At 47.8% G+C, this 20946-nt stretch overlaps 1 protein-coding gene across 7 annotated transcripts in view; it reads left to right on the top strand.

The window, feature by feature from the left end:
* ndst1b (N-deacetylase/N-sulfotransferase (heparan glucosaminyl) 1b) overlaps positions 1 to 20946 on the top strand; it is a 301326-nt gene that overhangs the window by 243415 nt on the left and 36965 nt on the right. For all 7 annotated transcript variants that reach the window (XM_068044050.1, XM_068044049.1, XM_068044048.1 and 4 more), the window contains 2 exons: positions 3917 to 4102; positions 5056 to 5184. In XM_068044050.1, coding sequence (XP_067900151.1) covers positions 3917 to 4102; positions 5056 to 5184 — 315 coding nt within the window. The remainder of the gene's footprint in view (positions 1 to 3916; positions 4103 to 5055; positions 5185 to 20946) is intronic.

Below are 20946 nucleotides of genomic sequence, written 5' to 3'. Positions count from 1 at the left end.
GCCATCACAAAGCCAATTGGAGAGAGAACAGACTCTTTGTACCCAATTGGATTAATCGTGACTGTTGGCAAAAACAGCTTTCCCCTTTCCCCCAATAATTTTATAATCTAATAAATCAAGGTGTTAAAAGAAAATTTTAAAAAACAGAATTTTGTTGAATGTTCTTATGACTTTTCTCCTGGGTTTTTGCTTGCACTGTCCTGGAGATTAACCTGCAATTCCTGGAGGTTCCAGGGCAATCCTGGGGAGTTGGCAACTCTAATCCACACCCATGTCCTGTCCAGCAGGTTCAGTGGACAGCGATGAGATGCAGGAGCGCTAGCCCAGTGGTCCTGAAGCTAATTATAATGCACCAACTAGTGCCGTGCTTGAGCAGGTTAACTCAGCACAGACTGACAGAGGAGTCTTTTTAATCTACACACACATGGAGTGCGTTTTGAAGTAAAACCAGCATGTGCTGTGAATGCCATTAACAGTACTCAGCAGTGATGCCACACTGAAATCACAGGACATGCACAGGCCTGCTGGGTGCTGTGCATTCAGTGCGTAAGCTTCTTTCGACAGTTCGACTCTGATTTCTGCTGTCGACCTCCTATTGCCCTTTAACTGATGACTTGTAGACATCCAATCCCTGCCTCTGGTGATAAAAGAACACTTTATTTTAAGATGCAGTTTTCTCTGATTACTTTGATTTTTTTTCTCCTGCTTTATAGATTCTCTGGAGTCTATACAACAAAGGGCCCCATAGTAAATTCATTGAGGGTGTTGAGTTCATTTCCTTAAAAACCACAGCAGTGTTTGCCATTTGGGTGTTTTTCTAATGGAAGATATCTCAGACAGTTTGCTTGTGATGGATGCAGTGTAGTTAGTGTGGTTGACTTTTAACTGCCCTCTGAAATGGTCTAGCTCAGTTGTCACAGATAGTTAATGATGGGCAACAAATGCTGGGCTTGCCAGTGATGCCCACATCCCATGAAAGAATTTTTTAAAAGCCATTTACAAATGATGCCAGTGCAGCAAGATACCTGTTTCTGGAGCTGAGGTCTAGTGACAATATATTACTAGGAATGGGTGGGTTGTCCAGTTCAGCCATGAACTTATTGAATGGCGGAGCAGGCTCGAAGGGCCGAGTGGCCTACTCCTGCTCCTAATTCGTAGGTTCATAAGTATGAAAGGTTGGACAGGCTAGTCTTGTATCCTTTGGAGTTTAGAAGAGTAATAGGCGACTTGATAGAGACGTATAAGATCCTGAGGGGTCTTGACAGGATGGATGTGGAAAGGATGTTTCCCCTTGTGGGAGAATCTAGAACTAGGGGTCACTGTTTAAAAATAAGGGGTCGCCTATTTAAGACGGAGATGACGAGAAATCTTTTCTCTCAGAGGGTCGTGAGTCTTTGGAACTCTTCCTCAAAAGGCAGTGGAAGCAGAGTCTTTGAATATTTTTAAGGCAGTGGTAGATCGATTCTTTATAAGAAAGGGGGTGGAAGGTATTTGGGAGTAGGCGGGAATGTGGATTCGTGATTACAATCAGATCAGCCATGGTCTTATTGAATGGCGGAACAGACTGAACGGGCTGAGTGGCCTACTCCTGCTCCTAATTCGTAAGTTCGTATGTATGTTCGTATTAAACCACCCAGCTAATAATTCTGAGAGGAAAGAAGCTTCTGTTGGATGATGCATCGGATGCAGGCAGATAGATCAACAGAAGGATCCAGCAGAATGGTACTGTGTTTACACTGACAAATATTCGGCATTTCTACACTGGACCTTTAATAAGGGTTGAGGGTCACAGGTTTAAAAATCAAATGCTGTCTGGAACAACATGCCTGCAGTCCTACTGAATCCTTAGCAAAGTGCTCAGTTAGGCGCAACTAGAAACATTTGTATTTATATGGCCCCTTATCAATATTCCCTCTAAGCTGCGAAGTGCACGGCCACACAGTAATCAGGAATGTGCTGCGCAAGGAACAAACAGGCCACACACAAGCAACATTCCCTTTAAGATGCGCTAATGCACAGTCACGCATCAATCTTAAAGGGATCACGCAGTGCAACTAGCCAGCCCTGCACAGCCAACAGATGTTAGAGGGAATATTTCCCCCTTACCATATCTCGGTATATTTCACATACAATGAATTACTTTGAGGTGCAGCAGACAGTTTCCACACAGGCAGATTCTACGAAGAGCAATGGGATTTCTTTTTTCATCTCTTTCTGGTGCAAGTGTTTGAGCGAGAACACAAGGAGAACTCCCTGCTCTTCTTTGACTAGCACCGTGGGATCTTTAGCATCATGAACCATCAGGTGGGATCTTGCTTTCATGCTTTTAGATCCGGGACAAAATTAATTGACACTTGAAAAATTATGGGCTAATAAATGAAAGTCAGGACGGATTTGTTAAAGGCAAATCATGTTTGCCTAACCTGGTCGTTTTCTTTGATGAAGAAATGGAGAGGGTAGTGCAGTCAATGTTATGCATCTAGACTTTTGAAAGGTATTGACAAAGTACCACATAATAGTCTTATGGAGTGAAAGGGACGTTGGTTAAAGGACAGAAGAATGTTGAACAGCTGTTTTTTCAGACTGCAGGGAAGTTTTTTTTAATCCTTCTCGTGGGATGTGGGCGTCACTGGCAAGGCCAGCATTTGTTGCCCATCCCTAATTGCCCTTGAGAAGGGAGTGGCTTGCTAAGCCATTTCAAAGGGCAGTCAACCACATTGTTGTGGGTCTGGAGTCAAATGTCAGCCAAACAAACCAGGTAAGGGCAGCAGATTTCCTTCCCTAAAGGGCATTGATGAACCAAATGGCTTTTATCATGAGTGAGACTAGCTTTTAATTTCAGATTTTTATTAATTCTTTAATCTTCAATTCTAGCAGCTGCACTGATGAGACTTGAGCCCATGTCCCCCCATGATATTAGCCTAGGTTTCTAGATTATGAGTATAGTAACATTACCACTACACCACCATCTCCCCATAACTGTCAGTGGTTCCGAGGGCTCTGTGTTAGGATCACTGCACTTTTGTTCTCAGGCCAACACAACCCATAAGCTTCTGACTCAGAGATAACTTGGGCTTGATTTTCAATCCCGGATCGGGAACCTGATGCCCGGATAATTTCCGGGTCCCAGCCCTGCACCTGAGCTGCGACGCCCATGCGATGCTAATTTTAAATGCTAATGTCCTGCTTGGGCAGGAGGTGAGCTTGATGCCCAATTAGAGGCGCCAAGCGCCTCCAGGAGGCGGGAAATGCCTGGCGCCAGAGGCAAAGCCAAGCAGCGGCCATGATGGGGCCTTGCCGAGGAGAGCAGGCAATGTTTCAGGTCAATGACCTTTCATTAGGGTGGGGTGAGCTCATGTTGGCTAAGAGCTGGATATATTGGGCTAAAGGACCTTTTCTCCTATCGTGCTTCACTCTAGGATCTTGCAAGTTATACAGGCAGTGTTTTTGTGCATTAGAAAACATGATATCCATCAGCAAACCCCCAGTGCCCCGGTGTATGAAATATCTGTGTAAATGGTTCTCTGTATCTTTCTGCTGTGGAATATTAAAACAGAAACACGCTGGACAAGTGACTGGTTCTATCTCATTAGCAGAATATTCCGAGCAATTTGATAGAGCATTGCTTGTATTCCACCAGTGGGTCAGGTACTTGTGAAGCAAAGTGATCAGAGGGAGTGGCAGCAATCAGAGGGAAGGTGTTAAATTAAAGGGTCAAGATAAGTTTGGATGCCCTGGGGACAACAGAGCAGCTGGATAGAGAATACCATTATCTCAGCCCTGGGAGTGTGGCTCGTTTCTGGAGACAGACAGTATTTTCAATAAAAAGCCTAAGGAAGCAAGGAAAATTAACTTGTAATCTATGCTTCATTTGACTGGGCAATTACAAACCAAGGACTTTGTTTCTGTCACACAGGAGCACGGTATCCCTATAGACATGGGCTATGCAGTGGCACCGCACCATTCTGGAGTTTACCCAGTTCACATCCAGCTGTATGAAGCATGGAAGCAGGTCTGGGCGATGAAAGTAACAAGTACAGAGGAGTATCCGCACTTGAAACCAGCACGATTCCGACGAGGGTTCAAACACAATGGCATCATGGTAAGAGACCATTAAGGTAAATGTTTTAATGCCATGTCCCACCTCGCCAATCGTGCGCTATTACAGGAACCTCTGTATCTGAACTTCACAGCCTTGATTTTAACTGCCCCACCCTACCCCACCTTCCCCATTGGAAACCAGGGGAGGGGATAGGTAAAATGGAGAGGGGAAAGTACTCATTAAGTTGCTGGCAGCAAGAGCACCTGCTCCAAGGCTGCGGGGCCCTGTTTAAATGCACGGGTTAGGGTCCAAAGATGTGATTTTAACCTGCAACTTGAATGTGGGAACAATGACAGCTCCTCCACCAGCTGAGAGCAGGAGCCAAGGCTGAAAGAGGTCCAGGAAAGTACGTACCTTGTACACCAGAAGGAACAGGAGGACTGGGATATGGATTAGCAAACAGTGGTGCCTCCCAAATATCTTGCACAAGGGGCTATTACTTTGAGAGTAGGCTTGTCAACCACATGGACTGTGCACTTCCAGCAATTGGAAAGTTAACAAACTAGGGCTGGAGCCTGGAATTTCCCTGGTTGTCTGCATAGTTCAAAGCCCCACTGCTCAGTTCACTCACCAGCTGAGCCATCGTGACACTCTGAGATGAACCCCTAATGTGAAGTGTAATTACGCCAGTCACCGACAGTGTCTTATAACAGGCCCACCTGTTCCAACTTTATTTACATCTATGGTTCCCCTGTTATTGGAACAGAAATGCCAGGTTTGAATTTCTGCTTTTATTTGCATTTTTACCAAAAACTCCCAAGGGATCCTGTCAGATGGCCCCACTTTGTGGGTGTACAATTTTCGCTGATAAACTTAACAATATGACGTATGGCTCTCTCTTATAAGCAGGTCCATGCTGCTGAACCTACTTCCTTAGAAATGTCGACAGCGCTGTTCGCAGGAGATGGGCTCCCCTTTGAGGCTGACATTGTCTTATCTTTCTCTTCGTGAAGGTTCTGCCTCGTCAGACTTGTGGCCTTTTCACACATACTATATTCTACAATGAATACCCCGGAGGGCCCAAAGAATTGGATAAGATTATTAACGGTGGAGAGCTGTTCCTCACCGTCCTTCTTAACCCTGTGAGTACTTGAATTATGATTTCCTATTTACTCGAAATCTAATAATTGGTTGAATAAGGGGATAATTACAGGAGATCACCTTGACTGGCAGGGCTTCCAGCATGTTAGCGATATAATATCAAAAGGTAATATATCATTAAAAGCTGGTGTCAGTAAAAGTAATTGGGAGCTGTTTATTTTTTTCATGAGATGTGGGCATCACTGGCAAGGCCAGCATTTGTTGCCCATCCCTAATTGCCCTTGACAGCTGAGTGTCTTGCTAGGCTATTTCAGAGGGCAGTTAAGAGTCAAACATATTACTTTGGGTCTGGAGTCTAATGTAGGCCAGACCAGGTGAGGACAGCAGATTTCCTTCCCCAAAGGGCATTGGTGAACCAGCAGGGTATTTACAACAATCGACGATAGTTTCATGGCACCATTACTGAGACTAGCTTTCAATTCCAGATTTTTGTTAATTAAATGAATTGATTAATGAAGTGAATTTAAATTCCACCAGTTACCGTGGTGGGATTTGAACCCATCCACCGAGATCCTCAAGATTACTAGTCCAGTGACATTACCATTACACCACTGGATTACTGTAAAAAGTCCCACTTGTACACAAATGCTCTTTAGAAAGGAAACCTGCCTGGGCCTAGACGTGACTCCAATCCCACACCAACAAGTTGGACAATTCACCACCCTCTGAAGGGGCCTAGAACGTTGCTCAGTTGTATCTAGGGGCCAATAGGAATGGGCAATAAATGGCAGCCTTGCCAGCAATTCCCACATCCCAAGAATCAATATAAAAAAGAGTGAATTGTATCGCAAATTCATTTCATATCCAGAGCTGTGTTTATTTTTCAGTACATAGGCAACAGAACATGTTGGATTATGAGAGTTGGAATGAGTGTGACTTGACAGACATGCAAAGTGATGCTATCTAGAGGTCAAATAATAAAAGCAAAACCTCAGCAAACATTTTACAACAAACCCACTGCTCCAACTGCACAACGAATGCCTCAATTTGCGAAACAATTTTTTTTTTTGTCATTATATGTTTTGGATCTGCTGTGATAGAGGGCCAGGCCAGTTGGGAATAATGAATGAGCTGCCCCAATAACACAGCATTTACTGCAGTTAACTATGAGGAAGGCCAAAATCATTGCCTTCCACACCAGCAAAAATCTGTACCCTGACCACTGTGTCAGGTTGAGACAAACTGGGCACGTTTTCCGCTTCCCATTCAACCCTCAGCTGAATTTCTGATTTCAGGTCCCCTCTACTATAAAAGACGCTTACTTTTGCATCCATATCTGCTTGCCTCCCACTTCCTTAACTCATTTTCTGCTCAAATCTTCATCTGTGCCTTTGTCACCTGCAGACTAAACTATCCCGAAGGTCTCCTAGCCAGCGTCACATCCTCTACCCTCCATCTCCATCAGCTCATCCTAACCTCCGCTGTCCATGTTCCACTCACCCATTACTCCTTGTGGTCCTACACTAGCTCCTAGTCCCACAATACCTCCAATTTAAAATTCTCATCCTCGTGTGTAAATCCTTTCACAGCCTCACTCCTCTCTATCTCTGTAACGCATCCAGCCTCGCAACCCCCCTTCCCCCCCGCAGAATCCTTTGCCCCAACATTGGCGGCTGTGCCTTCAGCCATTAAAGCCCCAGATTCTGTTCCTAAACCCCAGCTGAAATCAGCACAGACTCAGGGTCAGTCTTAAAGCTTTCGAGCTCTACGCTCACTGGATCTGCTCGCTTGGTACACTGGGGGCATATTGGAGTTCTATTATTCTATTAAATCGCCATCTCTGGAAGCAGTTGCAACATAAGCCTGCTGCCATGCAAGCCTCCAGAGATTGTGAACACCACATTACAAGGTGATTTGATTTTCTCACCCTGGGGAAAGTATAAGCGGCAGATTGTGACTGTGCAGTGAGTTCTTCTGATGCTGGTGTTGCAATGTAAACAGTGTTACGACCAGGTGAGAAAAGTGTCTAGGGGTCCCTCTCAGCCTTCACCTGGTCTTACCGTAATAGGGTTTGATTTTAAACGCACTGTGTTTCCAATTATAAGGCAAAGAAATGAGTACAAACAGGCTTTCTTAGGTTTCAAGAAGAAAGGTGAAATTTATTAAACTTAAACTCAAACTCTAATTCGGTTAACGCCTACGGATACACGACACACCCAGGTTAGCATGCATACGCGATACACACATGCAGATAGGGACAGAAAAGTGCAGAAGAAAAGATAAAGTGGAAAGGTTTGAGGCAATATCTGAAGAGTTTGTTAGGGATCTTCGAGCTCACTGTAGAGTCCTTTGGTAGGTTGATCTTGCTTTTCGTTGGGGCCCAGTATTCTTCTTAAACCTTGTTCAATGTAGAAGACTTTTCTCTCTTGGGTTCATGTGTCTTCAGTGGGTTTTGGAGATCCTTGAGAAGGAGATGAGAGCAAACAGGAGAGAGATGTTTTCAATCCAGGAGCTAGAAGCTTTCTGTCTTCAGACACTGTTTCTCCAATTTAAAACTCTCCAAGTTGGCCAGCAGGGTAGTGACATGACTAACCACTTCTGGGTTAGGGAATGGTCCTTTGTCTACAAGCCTGTCTGTTAATATTCCAAAATGTCTTTCTAGGCAGGGGGCCCGGCAACCCCTTGTATCAGGCCTTCTCTTCTTCCCAGCAACAATTTGAAATTTAATGTCCATGTGGCGAAATTAATGTGCCTCATTCTTGGGCAGTTGGGAGCCTGCATGACAACGGAGTGACTCTGATGGTGACCTGGAGTAGTTCTGCTGGATAAGTGGAGTATTTCATAGAATCATAAAGTGAAACAGTACAGAAGGAGGCTATTTGACCCAACATGCTAGTGCTGGCTCTTCAGTAAAGTTATCCAATTAGTACCACTCTCCCATAGCCTTGTAAAAATTTCCCCTTCAAGTATTTATGCAGTTCTCTTGGAGTCATAGAGTCATAGAGTCGTACAACATAGAAACAGGCCCTTCGGCCCACCGCAGCCATGCCGACCATAATGCCTATCTATACGAATCCCACCTGCCTGTATTAATTCCATATCCCTCTATGCCTTGCTCATTCAAATACCTGTCCAGATGCCTCTTAAATGTCGCTACTGTTCCTGCCTCCACCACCTCCTCAGGCAGCTCATTCCAGATACCCACTATTCTCTGTGTGAAAAATTTACCCCTTTGATCCCCTTTAAACCGCCTCACTCTCACCTTAAATCTATGCCCTCTAGTTTTAGTCTGCCCTACCATGGGAAACAGACTCTGGCTATCTACCCTATCAATGCCTCTCATAATTTTATATACCTCCATCATGTCCCCTCTCAGCCTCCTTCGCTCCAGGGAAAACAGACCCAGCCTACCCAATCTCTCTTTATAACTCAAGCCCTCCAAACCAGGCAACACCCTTGTGAATCCTTTCTGCACCCTCTCTAGCTTAATCGCATCTTTCCTGCAGTGCGGCGACCAGAACTGCACACAGTACTCCAAATGCGGCCTAACCAACGTTATGTACAACTGTAACATGACGTCCCAACTCTTGTACTCAATGCCTCGGCCGACGAAGGCAAGCATCCCATATGCCTTCTTCACCACCCTGTCTACCTCTGTTGCCACTTTCAGGGAACTATGTACTTGCAACCCAAGGTCTCCCTGCTCAACAACACTCCCCAAGGCCCTGCCATTCACTGTATATGTCCTGCCCTGGTTTAACTTCCCATTTGCATCACTTCACACTTGTCTGCATTAAATTCCATTTGCCCATCCCTTGCCCCCTTTCCCAGTTGATCTATATCCTGTTGTAACCTGAGACAACCTTCTTCACTGTCCACTATACCACCAATTTTGGTGTCATCTGCAAACTTACTAATCATGCCCCTTACATTCCCATCCAAGTTATTAATATATATGACAAACAACAGAGGACCCAGCATCTCTTGTGAAATTTACTACTGAATCTGCTTCCACTGCCTTTTGCAGGCAGCGCATTCCAGATCATAGCAGCTCGCTGCTTTAAAAAATATAAATCTCCTTGTCGCCTCCGATATTTTTTGTCAATCACCTTAAATCTGTGTCTTCTGGTTACCAACCCTTTACATAGACTTCACAGTATTCACAGCACAGAAACAGGTCATTCAACAGGTCCATACTAGTGTTTATGCTCCACATGAGCCTCCTCTCAGCCCTGCTTCATCTCACCCGATCAGCATATCCTTCGATTCCTTTCTCCCTCATGTGTTCATCTAATTTCCCCTTAAATACATCTTTGCTATTCATCTCAACTACTCCTCGTGTTGGTGTGTTCCATATTCTCATCACTCTCTCGATAGAGGAGTTTCTCCTGAATTCCCTATTGGATTTATTAGTGAATGCCAGTGGAAATGGTTTCTCCTTATTTACTCCATCAAGACCGTTCATGATTTTGAATACTTCTATCAAATCTTTTAATATTCTGAAGTGTCTAACTGAAGTCCCTCATCCCTGATACCATTCCAGCAAACCTAATTGTCACCAGGAGCATCCCTGCAGTTTCAGTGGAGTCGTATATGTCTCCATTTACAATAAAAGGCAAGCATCGATGTTGCAATAATTCACACCTCAGTCGCATACAGATGGACAGACAGACCTTTAGGGAGATCTAATAGTGTGAGGAGCGGGAGAGATTCACACTTTATTGTAGGTGTGGCGAGGGTGCTTTGTACAAAGGTTGAATCACCATAATCTGACAGTCAGTGAATCAAACTTTACTCCAACCACAGATGGGGAGAGTTATATTGAGGTCTAAATACAATGCACTGACAGACAGTGATTCACACCTTTTTCCAACTGCAGATGGGGAGACATACAGGGAGTTCTAATTGTGGTGCTCCAACAAGCAGCCATGGCTGCAGCTACAGATGGAGCAATGCTGAGTGAGAGCTAATTGTGCTGCTTGAACAGGAGGAGATTCACAGCTCCTGCCAAGTACAGCTGGGTGGGTTGGCAGAGCGAGGTCTAATTGCAGTGCTCCAAGAGGCAAAGATTCACACCTTATTCCAGAGACAGCTGGGAGACCTTCATCAATCTCACACCTTCTTCCAAATATCAGGAAATTCTGTGTCTCTGTGACTGCTTTGCATATCGATTGAAGTTTACTGAAACATTGTCATTAGATCGTGATCAGATTGGATCAGAAATAAATCTCTGGCATGAACCGATTTCAAACTTGCACAATTTAACTATATTTTTAATAATCTAAATTTCGGCGTTTTGCCACTCAGTCAAAGTGCATTCCTCCAAAATTTATGTTGAACAAAGATTTTTTTGCAAATAGCAATGATCACGTTCCTTCCTTCCACTTCCTGTGTGAGCCTCGGTTGGAGGGTTTGAATAGGTGGCTGGCTGACTTGAGAAATGAGAGCACTTCCCCACTTCTCCACTGAACCAAGTTGTCAAACGCCAAAAATAATTTTCTCATGCGTCATCAGTTCAGTGTCAGATGTCTGTCCATCGCTTTCCAGGGCCGGAGCTTGGTCTGGAAGCAAGACCCTCTGCTGAGCTACAGCTGAGCACAGCACAGCTTCCAACTATCCGCTGTGTGAGAATTTCTAGTTATTCTACACTTGCTCTGGACAGCTACCGCCCGCCTCAAACCGGGCAGCCCCCGGTCAATAAGCAGCACCTGTGGAAGAGCCTGTCACTCCAGAATTGGCCTTTATAGCCACTCCAGGCGCTGCTTCACAAACCACTGACCACCTCCAGGCGCGTATCCATTGTCTCTCGAGATAAGGAGGCCCAAAAGGTAAAAAGGTGACTGGAGAGATTGTTAGGAAGAACCCTGAGATTGTTGCCAGTTAGAACAGAGAAGACTAAGGGTTGATTTGGTCTGGGTATGTAACAGATGTTAAACAGCATTACCATCACTGAATCCCCCACTATCAACATTCTGGGGGTAACCATTGACCAGAAACTGAACTAGACCAGCCATATAAATGCTGTTGCTACAGAGCAGGTCAGAGGCTAGGAATTCTGTGGTGAGTAACTCACCTCCTGACTTCCCAAAACCTTTCCACCATCTACAAGACACAAGTCAGGAGTGTGATGGAATACCCTCCACTTGCCTGGATGGGTGCAACTCCAGCAACACTCAAGAAGCTCGACACCATCCAGGACAAAGCAGCCCGCTTGATTGGCACCCCATCCACTACCTTCAACATTCACCCTCTTCACCACCGACGCACAGTGGCAGCAGTGTGTGCCATCTACAAGATGCACTGCATCAACTCACCAAGGTTCCTTTGACAACACCTTCCAAACCCGTGACCTCTACCACCTAGAAGAATAAAGGCAGCAAATGCATGGGAACACCACCACTTGCAAGTTCCCCTCTAAGCCACACACCATCCTGACTTGGAACTATATCGTCGTTCCTTCACTGTTGCTGGGTCAAAATCTTGCAACTCCCTTCCCATGAGCACTGTTGGTCTACCTACACCCCAAGGACTGCAGCAGTTCAAGAAGGCAGCTCACCACCACCTTCTCAAGGGCAATTAGGGATGGGCAATCAATGCTGGCCCAGCCAGCAACGCCCACACCTCCCGAATGAATTTTTTAAAAAGCAGCAGACTGTTTCTAGTGTTTCAGGGGGTGTAGAGCAAGGGGCCATAGATATAAGATTAAATGTAAGAGGTTTAGGACAGAGAGCAGGAGAAACTTTTTTACACGGTGTTGGGAGGCTTTGGAATTCACTACAGTGTGGATTAGCGATCCATTACAGTGACACACTACCGAGTGAGTGATTGAATCAGAGACCATGGGCTGAAATTTTGCCACGGAGGTGGGAACCAGGAACCTGGTCTGTTTTTGGGTCAGAAACCTGCCTCTAGTGGGAAACTGATTTAAGATAATATATTTGTATGGGAAACCCTTCATTGGTGTGGGGATGGGTTTCCTGTCCAGTTGGAACCAGTGGGGGCGAGAATGAGGCAGGTCAGATGAAGTGTGGGACTCGTTTAGACAGCCCACGGTAGCCATCACTGAGACTGCTGGTTGTCCTGAGGGAGAGATCTGCTGATTCTGCCAAAGCCAGAGGGAAGTGAGATGTCACAGGGGAGCCAGAGGCCTGGATCTAATGATGGAGGCCATGAGGGAGAGGAGGGAGGTCCTCTACTCGGAGAGTGGCAGGAGGAGGCCACCGAGTCATGCAGCAGGGGCACCTCTTTGTTCAACATCATCTTCCTCCATCTCCTCTTCCTCTTCCTCTTTCACCTCCTGCTCCTGCTTCTCCCCCAATGAGCTGTCTCCCTCCAGGGCCTCACCATTCTCAAGATCCACACCTCTCTGGACACCATGTTACGGTGAGCGCAGCAGACCACCGCAATGACCGGGACCCTGCAGGAAGGTGTTGGAGGGCACCACCCAACCGGTCCAGGCACTGGAATCACATCTTCAGAAGCCCGATGGCCAGCTCAGTGTTTATCCTCCTGAGCAGGTAGCATTAGTTGTAATGCCTCTGTGCCTTTATCTGGGACTCCATCAGAGGGATAAGTAACCATGTCTTCAATGGATTTCCCTTGTCCCCTAAAATCATTGCACGCACTCTGGGAGTTAGAATGAAGACCTGAGGCAGCCTGGGCTGGCAGAGGATGAAAGCGTCATTAGCAGTAGCCAGGAAAGTGAATGCACACATGGAAGAAGCAGTTGGTGATCGCAGACAGGTTGGACGTTGAGGGAGTGGAAACCCTTTCTGCTGATGAACCTCACTGGCCATCAGTGCCTTGATGGTCACATGGGTGCAGTTGATGATGCCCTGCACCTGGGGGGATCCAGCGATGGCGGTACCCAATGCCCTCTGTCCCTGCGAGGCGATGTCTGTCATTGAAATGAATATACTGTCCAGCCCTGGCAAAGAAGGCATCAGTGACCAGCAAGATGCAGTGATGTGTAGCCGCCTGCGGAATGCCACGAAGGTCCGCAGCTGATCCTTGGAAGGAGCCAAAAGCGAAGTGGTTCAAGGACACAGTTACTGTGACGGCTACTGTTGGCAGGGCATGGCGAGCAGTGCCATGAGGTGTGAGGTCTCGGGCAACGAAGTCACAGATTTCTGTCACCATTCTCCTGGGGAGTCGCCGTCTCCTGCGGCACTGGGTTTTGGTCATCTCCAGGTAGCTCCATCTTTGGTGGTAGATCCTGTGTTGAGAGATTGCCCTCCATTGCCTTCCTGCCCTTCCATCATCTCCTCTGCCCTCCTGCTGCTCAGGGTTCCACTCTTCCTACAGAGAGTGTTGTCCCTCATCGCCACTGGGCCCGGAATCTGACCAGCCGTGCCCCCATTGCCAGTTGCAGCCTTCCTTCTGGGCAGGTGGCCGCCCAATTGTCCTTGGCAGCTTTGCACCCTACTCTTCTGCCCCCATGATGCAAGGGGAATGCTGACCCTGTTCAATGCCTGGGCACTGGGTGCCCAGTCTCCCTGCTGCATGCGCAGCACTATATAGGCACTTCCTTGCCCAGTGCCAAGTTTCCCATCGTCCCTCTGACCCTCTTCTGGAGCCAGGGTGATACCCCAGGGCAGCCATGACTGGCTCCCCACTCAGTACCCACCTCCCTTCAGCTGATAGGTTGCTGAAGGTGTGGTTAACCAGTGTGTCCCTTTAAAAATTTCAACATCCAACTTTGACAAGCTCTTAATGTGCTTTTAAACAGCTTTAATTGGCCTCAAAATATCAACTTCAAGATGGCTCCTGGGCTGGAAGCTCCCTAGGAAGCTCCCTTGCTGTTCAACTCTATCCATGGCCATCTGCTCCCATCCCTAACGTTTTCTCCCCCAATCTGCCCTCTTAAACTGTTTAAATTCCCCTGGCTCTTTAAGTCAGTTCATTTTAGCCCTATCTAAAAGTTAACAGTTAGTTTAGTCTATGTTACCTGGGCCCACTGCCCTCCCCCAGCCACACCTGCTCTTTGTTTTCTCAATGAAATTGATCCGGATGAAACTGACGAGAACAGCTGCCGATACTTCAATCTCCGATCCTGCTGTCTTCACAGTCCAGAGTGTCTGCAGCCACGGCATGCGGTAAGTCCATTGAGGTGAAGAAGGAGCTGCGGGACCCGAGAGAAGTCCTGTGAAAAGGTGCCCCGAACACCCAAAACATCCACGAACGGCCCCCCCGGCCGCAACTTCAAAGCGCCCGCGGGAGATGGCTCGGAGAGCATCTGCAGCGCACTGTCGGCAATGCTGCATGCCTTTATTTAAACCACTGCAAAAAAAAACCCCTTAGCAAATGTAATCACCTCTAAGTCTGCCAAATGATGCTTCACCTCCCGAAGGACGTGGATGAGCTTTCCGGACGTCGATGGTGGGCACTGAGGAAATGGCTTATTACCTGCACCAGATTCCACCCCCCCTCCCCCCCCCCCTTTACCCCCCTTCCACCCCCCCCCCCACCCCCGTCCCCTTCCCTGCTCCACCCTCTCAGCTCACCCCCTCACAACCCCATCCCAGCCCGCCCCCCCCCGCACCATCTTCACCCCGCACCCCCTTCCCCTGCACCCCCCCCCACCCCCTCCCTCTACCCCTCCCCCTTGCATCCCCTCCTCCCACCGGCACCATCCTACACCTGTGTAGGGGCCCCAACAACCCCACTGCCTTGTGGGCGTCTCGGGAGAGACCAAGGCTAAGGGAGTAAACCCTAACAGAAAATCCGGAGCGGAACCCCGTAGGCGGTCATGTGTCACCTTTGGCATGTTTCCGGCAGTTCCTGCAGCCATACTGGTGCCAAACGTCGTGTCCTGCACTCCTTTGGACCCCACCAGAAAGGCCGAGAGGGGGGTTTTGACGACTGGGCAACTCTCAACCTCCATAAATTTGCCCAGGCATGCGCCATGGAGAGGTCACTCCATAGTTGCCTCACAGCGACTGAAACAACACGGAAGGCAGCAGTTACGGGTTATAAGTCCAGATAAATTGGCGTAGAAACTGGGCGCCACGGGTTGTCTTTGTCGGTGGGAGAGGTCATTGCACCTCACTGGACAGCTACCGCCCGCCTCAAACCGGGCAGCCCCCGGTCAATAAGGTTCTGTCCCGCCACAGTCTGCCTGCTTCAATGGGTGCTTGGAGCTCAGGGTCATTGCCCGAAAGGTGGACTGATACACCGCACCAAACAACATGAAAAAAGGAAAGAAGGTACCAGCCCTTCGCTTTGCAAGCTGGAACGTCAGAACTATGTGTCCTGGCCTGTCGGAAGACCTTACACAAATCAACGATTCTCGGAAGACCGCCATCATTAACAACGAGCTCAGTAGACTCAATGTGGACATCGCAGCACTTCAGGAGACTCGCCTCCCCGCGAGTGGCTCTCTAGCAGAGCAAGACTACACCTTCTTCTGGCAGGGCAGGGATCCTGAAGAACCAAGACAGCATGGAGTGGGCTTCGCCATCAGAAACTCCTTGCTCAGCATGATAGAGCCTCCCTCAAATGGCTCGGAACGCATACTGTCCATCCGACTGCTCACCACCTCTGGTCCAGTACACCTACTCAGCATCTATGCTCCAACACTCTGTTCCGCACCTGAAGCTAAAGACCAGTTCTATGAACAACTCCATAACATCATTAGCAGCATCCCCAACACCGAACACCTATTCCTGCTGGGGGACTTTAATGCCAGGGTTGGGGCCGACCATGACTCATGGCCCTCCTGCCTTGGGCGCTATGGCGTTGGAAGGATGAATGAGAACGGGCAGAGACTGCTTGAGTTGTGTACCTATCATAACCTCTGCATCACCAACTCGTTCTTTCACACTAAACCCTGTCACCAGGTTTCATGGAGGCACCCAAGATCACGTCGTTGGCACCAGCTAGACCTCATTGTCACAAGGCGAGCCGCCTTAAACAGTGTTCAAATCACACGCAGCTTCCACAGTGCGGACTGCGACACCGACCACTCCCTGGTGTGCAGCAAGGTTAGACTCAGACCAAAGAAGTTGCATCATTCCAAGCAGAAGGGCCACCCGCGCATCAACACGAGCAGAATTTCTCACCCACAGCTGTTACAAAAATTTCTAAATTCACTTGTAACAGCCCTTCAAAACACTCCCACAGGGGATGCTGAGACCAAGTGGGCCCACATCAGAGACGCCATCTATGAGTCAGCTTTGACCACCTACGGCAAAAGTGCGAAGAGAAATGCAGACTGGTTTCAATCTCATAATGAAGAGCTGGAACCTGTCATAGCCGCTAAGCGCATTGCACTTTTGAACTACAAGAAAGCCCCCAGCGATTTAACATCCGCAGCACTTAAAGCAGCCAGAAGTACTGCACAAAGAACAGCTAGGCGTTGCGCAAACGACTACTGGCAACACCTATGCAGTCATATTCAGCTGGCCTCAGACACCGGAAACATCAGAGGAATGTATGATGGCATGAAGAGAGCTCTTGGGCCAACCATCAAGAAGATCACCCCCCTCAAATCTAAATCGGGGGACATAATCACTGACCAACGCAAACAGATGGACCGCTGGGTTGAGCACTACCTAGAACTGTACTCCAGGGAGAATGCTGTCACTGAGACTGCCCTCAATGCAGCCCAGCCTCTACCAGTCATGGATGAGCTGGACATACAGCCAACCAAATCGGAACTCAGTGATGCCATTGATTCCCTAGCCAGCGGAAAAGCCCCTGGGAAGGACAGCATTACCCCTGAAATAATCAAGAGTGCCAAGCCTGCTATACTCTCAGCACTACATGAACTGCTATGCCTGTGCTGGGACGAGGGAGCAGTACCCCAGGACATGCGCGATGCCAACATCATCACCCTCTATAAAAACAAAGGTGACCGCGGTGACTGCAACAACTACCGTGGAATCTCCCTGCTCAGCATAGTGGGGAAAGTCTTTGCTCGAGTCGCTCTGAACAGGCTCCAGAAGCTGGCCGAGCGCGTCTACCCTGAGGCACAGTGTGGCTTTCGTGCAGAGAGATCGACTATTGACATGCTGTTCTCCCTTCGTCAGATACAGGAGAAATGCCGTGAACAACAGATGCCCCTCTACATTGCTTTCATTGATCTCACCAAAGCCTTTGACCTCGTCAGCAGACGTGGTCTCTTCAGACTACTAGAAAAGATCGGATGTCCACCAAAGCTACTAAGTATCATCACCTCATTCCATGACAATATGAAAGGCACAATTCAACATGGTGGCTCCTCATCAGAGCCCTTTCCTATCCTGAGTGGTGTGAAACAGGGCTGTGTTCTCGCACCCACACTTTTTGGGATTTTCTTCTCCCTGCTGCTTTCACATGCGTTCAAATCCTCTGAAGAAGGAATTTTCCTCCACACAAGATCAGGGGGCAGGTTGTTCAACCTTGCCCGTCTAAGAGCGAAGTCCAAAGTACGGAAAGTCCTCATCAGAGAACTCCTCTTTGCTGACGATGCTGCTTTAACATCTCACACTGAAGAATGCCTGCAGAGTCTCATCGACAGGTTTGCGTCTGCCTGCAATGAATTTGGCCTAACCATCAGCCTCAAGAAAACGAACATCATGGGGCAGGATGTCAGAAATGCTCCATCCATCAATATTGGCGACCACGCTCTGGAAGTGGTTCAAGAGTTCACCTACCTAGGCTCAACTATCACCAGTAACCTGTCTCTAGATGCAGAAATCAACAAGCGCATGGGTAAGGCTTCCACTGCTATGTTCAGACTGGCCAAGAGAGTGTGGGAAAATGGTGCACTGACACGGAACACAAAAGTCCGAGTGTATCAGGCCTGTGTCCTCAGTACCTTGCTCTACGGCAGCGAGGCCTGGACAACGTATGCCAGCCAAGAGCGACGTCTCAATTCATTCCATCTTCGCTGCCTTCGGAGAATACTTGGCATCAGGTGGCAGGACTATATCTCCAACACAGAAGTCCTTGAAGCGGCCAACATCCCCAGCTTATACACACTACTGAGTCAGCGGCGCTTGAGATGGCTTGGCCATGTGAGCCGCATGGAAGATGGCAGGATCCCCAAAGACACATTGTACAGCGAGCTCGCCACTGGTATCAGACCCACCGGCCGTCCATGTCTCCGTTATAAAGACGTCTGCAAACGCGACATGAAATCGTGTGACATTGATCACAAGTCGTGGGAGTCAGTTGCCAGCATTCGCCAGAGCTGGCGGGCAGCCATAAAGACAGGGCTAAATTGTGGCGAGTCGAAGAGACTTAGTAGTTGGCAGGAAAAAAGACAGAGGCGCAAGGGGAGAGCCAACTGTGCAACAGCCCCAACAAACAAATTTCTCTGCAGCACCTGTGGAAGAGCCTGTTACTCCAGAATTGGCCTTTATAGCCACTCCAGGCGCTGCTTCACAAACCACTGACCACCTCCAGGCGCGTATCCATTGTCTCTCGAGATAAGGAGGCCCAAAAGAATTGGCCTCAATTAGGAGGAGAGCAGGATTCGTGTCCCATCCTCTTCCCCCATCCCATCCCCCCGGTGAACATTTCTGGTGCCTTGAACAGCATGCTTAACGGACACGTTGCCTGGTGCTGGTATTTTCAGGCCCCCCCCCCCCCCACCCCCTCCATCTCCATTCCTGTCTTTGGAGGGCCTGGAAATTCAGCTCCATGTCTGCATTTAACAATAGGTGAGAGAGCTTGCTGATTAAAGGGATACAGGACCGAGGCAGGCACATAGGATTACTGCTCTTGTGGAGGATAAAAACCAACACAGGGTTGGGATGAATGGCCGGTTTCTGTTGTGTAATTTCGATGTAATTCTGTGGAACTGCTTCTGGAAGCACCCAGCTAACAGCCTGGACAAAAACTATGCTCTCCAGCTATGTCCCATGTAAGGAGGAGACTTTAGACTGACGAATTATTAGGAGCAGGTAAAGGTCACAAGTCCGTCTTTTGATAGATCTCAAGCCCAGTGTTGTCAGGCAATTAACTCTGTCACTTGCCATTGCTTAGGGAAAGTGTCAATAGTTGAGAGTGTTGTGCTATTTTATTTCAGCTGCCAATATAAATTTGCTCTGATTTGGAATTCATATTCTTCCGTCCCCGAGGGGTTGTTGCTTCAGTATTAACTCCTTATAGGGTAGGTAATGTTACAGAAGCTGAACTGTGACCTCAGTACAGCCTGACTACTGCACAGTCTGAGCTAGTGGAAAAAGCTGAGTCCCACATTCCTGACAGCCCATGACAGTTGGGGTAGGCGGGAGGTAATATCACATAAAACTACAGTGTTCTCTTTGTCTATTTCAGTTGTGCTAACTCTCAACTCAACAGGGATCACAGCAGTTAGCTACTTCCGAACAAAGGCACATTGAGCCCAGTTTATTCTTAAATTCCAGCTTTTCCCTTTTCTCATTTGTGTAATGAGTTAGATCGTTCTGAGACATGTGTATCGAACTGGGACACCTAGAGTCGTAGAATCTTAAAGCACAGATGGAGGCCATTGATCCAACCTTTGAAAGAGCTATCAAATTAGTCCCGCATCCATGCAGATTTTTCCTTTTCAAGTATTTATCCAATTCCTTTTTGAAAGTTACTATTGAATTTGCTTCCACCCGCCCTCTCAGACAGTACATTCCAGATCACCACAACATGCTGCATAAAACAAATTTCTCCTTATCTCCCCACAACCCCAGTTCTTTTGTCAAATATCTTAAAACTGTGTTCTCTGGTGACTGAGCCTCCTGCCAGTGGTAATAGTTTCTCCCTATCTGCTCGTAACGCATACTGTCCATCCAACTGCTCACCACCTCTGGTCCAGTATACTTACTCAGCATCTATGCTCCAACACTCTGCTCCCCACCTGAAGTTAAAGACCAGCTGGACCTCATCGTCACAAGGCAAGCCTCTATAAACAATGTTCAAATCACACGCAGCTTCCACAGTGCGACTGCGACACCGACCACTCCCTGGTGTGCAGCAAAGTTAGACTCAAACCAAAGAAGTTACATTACTCCAAGCAGAATGGCTGCCCGTTCATCAACACTAACAGAATTTCTTACCCACAGCTGTCACAAAAGTTTCTCAATTCGCTTGAAAAAGCTGTTCAAACACTCCTGCAGGGGATGCAGAGACCAAGTGGGCCCACATCAGAGAGACCATCTATGACTCAGCAATGACCACCTATGGCAAACATGAGATACAGAACACAGACTGGTTTCAATCTCACTTTGAAGAGCTGGAACCTGTCATAGCCGCTAAGTTCACTGTGCTGCTGAACTACAAGAAAGCCCTCAGCGAGTTAACATCCTTTGCACTTAAAGTAGCCAGAAGCACCGCACAAAGAACAGCCAGGCGCTGTGCAAACGACTGCTGGCAACACCTATGCAGTCGTATTCAGCTGGCTTCCGACACCGGAAACATCAGAGGGATGTATGACGGAATTAAGAGAGCTTTTGGGCCAACCATCAAGATCGCCCCCTCCTCAAGTCTAAATCAGGGGACACAATCACTGACCAACGCAAGCAAATGGACCGCTGGGTGCAGCACTACCTAGAACTGTACTCCAGGGAAAATGATGTCACTGATACCGCCCATAATGCAGCCCAGTCTCTGCCAGTCATGGACGAGCTGGACGAACAGCCAACAAAATCGGAGCTCAGTAACGCCATTGATTCTCTAGCCAGCAGAAAAGCCCCTGGAAAGAATGGTATTACCCCTGAAATAATCAAGAGTGCCAAGCCTGCTATACTCACAGCACTCCATGAACTGCTTTGCCTGTGCTGGGATGAGGGAGCAGTACCACAGGACATGCGCAATGCCAATATCATCACCCTCTATAAGAACAA

This window comes from Heterodontus francisci, chromosome 12, assembly GCF_036365525.1.
Source record: "Heterodontus francisci isolate sHetFra1 chromosome 12, sHetFra1.hap1, whole genome shotgun sequence".
NCBI classification, from domain to species: Eukaryota; Metazoa; Chordata; class Chondrichthyes; order Heterodontiformes; family Heterodontidae; genus Heterodontus; species Heterodontus francisci.
The sequence above is the reverse complement of the archived record's forward strand: the minus strand, read 5'-3'. Positions and strand labels throughout refer to the sequence as shown.